The sequence below is a fragment of the Nothoprocta perdicaria genome, unplaced genomic scaffold, assembly GCF_003342845.1.
Source record: "Nothoprocta perdicaria isolate Ctin4 unplaced genomic scaffold, notPer1 scaffold_375, whole genome shotgun sequence".
NCBI lineage: Eukaryota > Metazoa > Chordata > Aves > Tinamiformes > Tinamidae > Nothoprocta > Nothoprocta perdicaria.
In genome coordinates, this window is record NW_020455616.1 from 375,345 (window position 1) to 379,465 (window position 4,121).

A 4,121-nucleotide genomic window follows, 5' to 3' on the forward strand; every position below is an offset into this window, starting at 1 on the left:
AGCCATTCCTTATGGATGCCGAGCGGCACTTTCTGCTGGACTTGGGCATCAGTCATTCCCTTTAATCCGGCGCGTTGATGAAGGGGAACCCTCCTCCTGGGGCACCCAGCCCGGGCTGCAGAGCTGCATCCCACCCCGCGCGCCGCCCGGCTCGGCCCTCCCGGAGCAGGACAACGGAGCCCCAGGTCCTCGAGAACAGGGCTGCTTGTGCGCACTTGCACATTAGGCTCTCCTGCGCTGGGAGGTCAAGTTAAAACCAGGGTGGCAGCCCGGCCTGGAGCTGCTGGACTGTGAACCCCCCTCAGAAGCGGCACGGGAAGGAAGGGAAACTCCCTCACGCGGGTCAGACTGGCCTGGGGAAGCTCCATGGCTTCGCTGCCCTTCCCCTTGCACTAAGATGCTCTTCCCAACGCTCCAAGTGTTCACACGAGCCCTGGGGAGTGTTCGTTAAAAGCCTCCGATTTGGTCTTGGTTTCCGAGCCCGAGCCGGGGCGCGAGGGCAGCCGAGAGCAGGGAGAGCAGGAGGAAAGCGGTGCCGGGGGCCGCGGCGGAGCTGCCGCCCTTGATGCACGCGTCGTACCGAGCAAAATCCACCTCCCTGATGGCACAGACGTGGTCCAGGCGGCAGGGCTCCTCGCACGGGCCCAGGTCGTAGCTGACCGAGTTAAACCCGTAGTATCGCTGCAGATCGCGCGCGTCCCCCGCTATCCTGCCCAGCAGCGCGTGCATGGAGCGGGCCGAGCCGTCGGGCACCTGGAACGCCGCCGTCAGCCGGTACTCCTCCTCCCAGGCCGCCGCCGCCGCCGCGTTGGCGCGGCTCAGGTTCAAGTAGTAGGTCACCATATCCTGCAGGGAGAGAAAAGCGGAGCACGGAGGATGAGCGGGAGAAGCCAAGGCCAGAGGCCTCCRGGGAGAGCGTTCAGCACACACCACGAGAGCAGCTTCATCCCATTTCACCGGTAGTGATTAAGGGTTGCCTTCTCTCTGCCTCTTATTTTAAAACACCAGGATTTTTGAGCCAAAAATCCTCCAAAAATCACTCTGGTGTTTATTATCCACGCTGTCCTCCGGCAGAAGGCGCAGCTGGAGAAGCGTTACAGAACTCAGCAGTTACTCAAGGGTGAACGAAATCACATTTACAATGTTCAGCCAAACCCCACCTTTTGCTCTCTTGCTCTCTTGCTCTTTTGCTCTCTGTTTCATCAGTTCCCCACACTAAATTCAGGACAGACAAGCACACATTTCTTATCCTGAAAACCTGTAAATACGGTATCTGCAGAGATACTTTAGCCACTGCAGAAGAAAAGCACRAGAGCAGCAGCCTCCCCCTTTTTGCAAATGGAAGCCAAAGGAAACAAGAGGCTTCCCTGCATTAACTTCTGACCCCTGCCCTAGGGATCGCCTACCTTCACCTGGAGGGTGTCTGGATCATAATCAACTACCCGGATCCCAGGGTTGTTGGCTCCATTAACCACTCCAGGTAATGTAGTTTTCCAAGGAGTCACTCCAGGGGCTAAGAACATGACRTTGATTGGAGAACCTTAATAGAAACATGAAATAAATCATGAGCGGCCGAGGCCTGCCTTGTGGCAGACTGAGCATCGCTCAGTGAGAGGGACCCGCGGTGCCCTTGCTGCTCCCTTACACCTCGSGTAAGAGTCAGGAATCTCAGGAAGGATTCTGGGGGGATTGAAGAGTCATCACACAAATACTTGGCTGGCCAGATTCGGTACCTGTGTCACTGTAAAACATCCGAAAGCTGTCAGTGTGATGGTGTCCAAAAAACTGGGCAGCAATGACGCGGTGGTGCCTCTGCACGATCTGCAGGTACCGCGCGTTGAAGCTGCTCCGGAACCAGGGCTTGCCTCTTTTCTTCTCAAAGAAGCCAGGAGGAATGTGGCCAGCAATATAGACCTACAACACGATGGGCAGCACTGCACGCAGGCCCTGTGCTTCCCAAGGACAGCACTGCCTTGCTGGTCCTGGGCACACAGCAATATCAGCAGTGTCCTCCTYTTCAGGCTCAGAAAAGCCAGGAATAAAGGCTTTCCCCCCCCCGTCTTTTTTCTCTCCTTTCTCTCTTTTTTTTTTCTTTGTTTTTATTACCATTTCTCCTGCTTTTGAGGCATTACTCAGTGTCTCTTCCAGCCACTGGAACTGCCCTCCAGGATCCTCCTCCTCAGCAGTCTGGTTATTCTGGTCATAGTACAGGTTGGTATTGAGGACAACCATCCGCCCCCTCGTACTGGGGCTGGGCAGCTTCTCACTGTAGAAAGCGCCTGCAAAACAGGACGAGCAGGAGGGAGGCTGCAGCCCCGGCCACGCGTGCCCCGGCACTCCCCGCGCCTCTGCTTCAGCTCTCTGCTCTCCCTGGCGAGACCCGCGGCGCCGTCGCTATCCCGGCAGCACCGGCAGCTCCGGCTGCAGCTCTAACACAGGACACGTTAGGATTTGCTGCAACTCCTCCCAGGCTCTTCTCATCCTGCACCTCAAGGCGACGGGAGGATCAGAGCGAGTACAGGACAGTCCAGGGACTGTGAAGCTTTAGAGAGCCCTAGAGAGAGCACCCTCCTAAACTAACAGCTTTCTTGAGACACCTTTTTTATTTGCACTAAATGCACTGCTCTCTGCAGAGACACTTTCCTGCATCTCTAGGAGAGCAGAAGAGACTCAAGCACAAAGAAATCTCTTCTCGCGCCTCYGGGAAAACTCAGCGCCAGGAATCAGTCCTAAACCAGGCCCTCCCTCTCCAAACAGTGTAGTTTGGGGAATAAAAACGAGTTTATTCAGAGCCGGTGCCTCTCTGGTGACAGTTCACTCGGATGACAGCTCTCCCCCTCACCCCACGTCCCCAGCGCGCTCACCGGGCCACGGCTGCCAAACCTGCTCGGAACAGAGGAACGGAGGTATCGTCCAGCCAGGAGCGCCACAGCTCGGCYGTCTGGTTGTAGATCCTGTGCTCCTTCCCTGGAAACTGGTTCTTGGGGTGGAAGTCGTGATTGCCCATGGCAGCGTAGACCTTGGTTCCTAGCGGCGGAGAGAAGGGCGCACAGAGGGACGCGCTCAGAGGGGTTTGGCCCCTGAGCTCCCGCAAAGCGCCTGCGCAGCAGCTGGGGGCAGGACAAACCAGTGCCAGCGCCCACGGCTTCCCAGGGCCTTTTCCCTTCCTGTTACATCCTTTATCCACTGGTAGGTTCTTCCCGGGAGACTTTGTGCTCTTCTCCCCTATTCATTCCCTACCTGGAAAATTCTGTTTTATCAGGGAAGTCAGATTCTCAATTATATGCAGAACCTGTTTTTCTCCAAGCTGCTCATTGGGGACATGAGGAGTGTCATCTCTGGGGAAGACAAACAAACACAGCAACCATGAAAACACACAAGCAAGCGAGCAAACCAAGGAGGGAGCACACAGCAAAGCGAACACAGGCGGCAGCGCCGCCGCCAACGGGCAGCAGMGCGTGGGCAAAGCGATAAGGCAGGGAACTTTGGTTTATACCCCGTTTTCCTTTTGCCTGCTAGAAAACAGAGATAACGGAGACTGCTCAGGGCAGCACTTGGCACGGTGCCACGGAGCTTCAAGGACCTGCTTGTGTCAGACACTTGCTCTGCTTTCTCCGACCTTGAGGAGCCCAAAAACAAAGCCAGGAGCCTCACTGCACCTCGGTGCATTTAACAGAACGTGCACAGGGATCTCTGAGCAAGAGCGGGTCGCACTGGCTGCGAGTTTGATCAGCAGCAGCGAAGCCGGGCACGAGCGCGACAGGGGACGTGTGGAGCCGCAGGAACCGCGCAGAATAAATCCTCTGTCTGCACACGCCGCTGCGGCCCTGCAGGGCCGGGGGCCGCTGCCRGCCCCGCGCTGGCAGAAAGCTCCGTCCACGGAGGTTCACGGTAATTTAAGGAAAAACGCCCCCGTTTTGAGGCCAGGCTCCTCTCTGCAGCGAGCACCACAAACCAGTTCCTGGGTGCGCTGAGCCAGGCAGGGCTCTGCAGCGCACAGTGGGTCTGCTCCGGCCACAGGGCGCCGAGGCCGAAGGGATCCCTAGGGAAGCCCCGGCGTGGGGGCTGAGGCCGAAGGGATCCCTAGGGATGCCCCGGTGTGGGGGCTGAGGCCGAAGGGA

The 4,121-nt window shown here is 57.6% G+C and overlaps 1 protein-coding gene across 1 annotated transcript; it reads right to left on the reverse strand.

Moving 5' to 3' along the window:
* Positions 1-230: 230 nt before the first annotated feature.
* SMPDL3B (sphingomyelin phosphodiesterase acid like 3B) lies at positions 231-4,115 on the reverse strand. Its single transcript, XM_026044644.1, has 6 exons — positions 3,241-4,115; positions 2,884-3,027; positions 2,107-2,279; positions 1,734-1,914; positions 1,407-1,540; positions 231-846 (listed from the first exon to the last, which is right to left on the reverse strand). Exons 2-6 carry the CDS (start codon positions 3,005-3,007, stop codon positions 448-450), a joined length of 1,011 nt encoding a protein of 336 aa, XP_025900429.1. The 5' UTR covers positions 3,008-3,027; positions 3,241-4,115; the 3' UTR covers positions 231-447.
* Between the last annotated feature and the right edge of the window lie 6 nt (positions 4,116-4,121).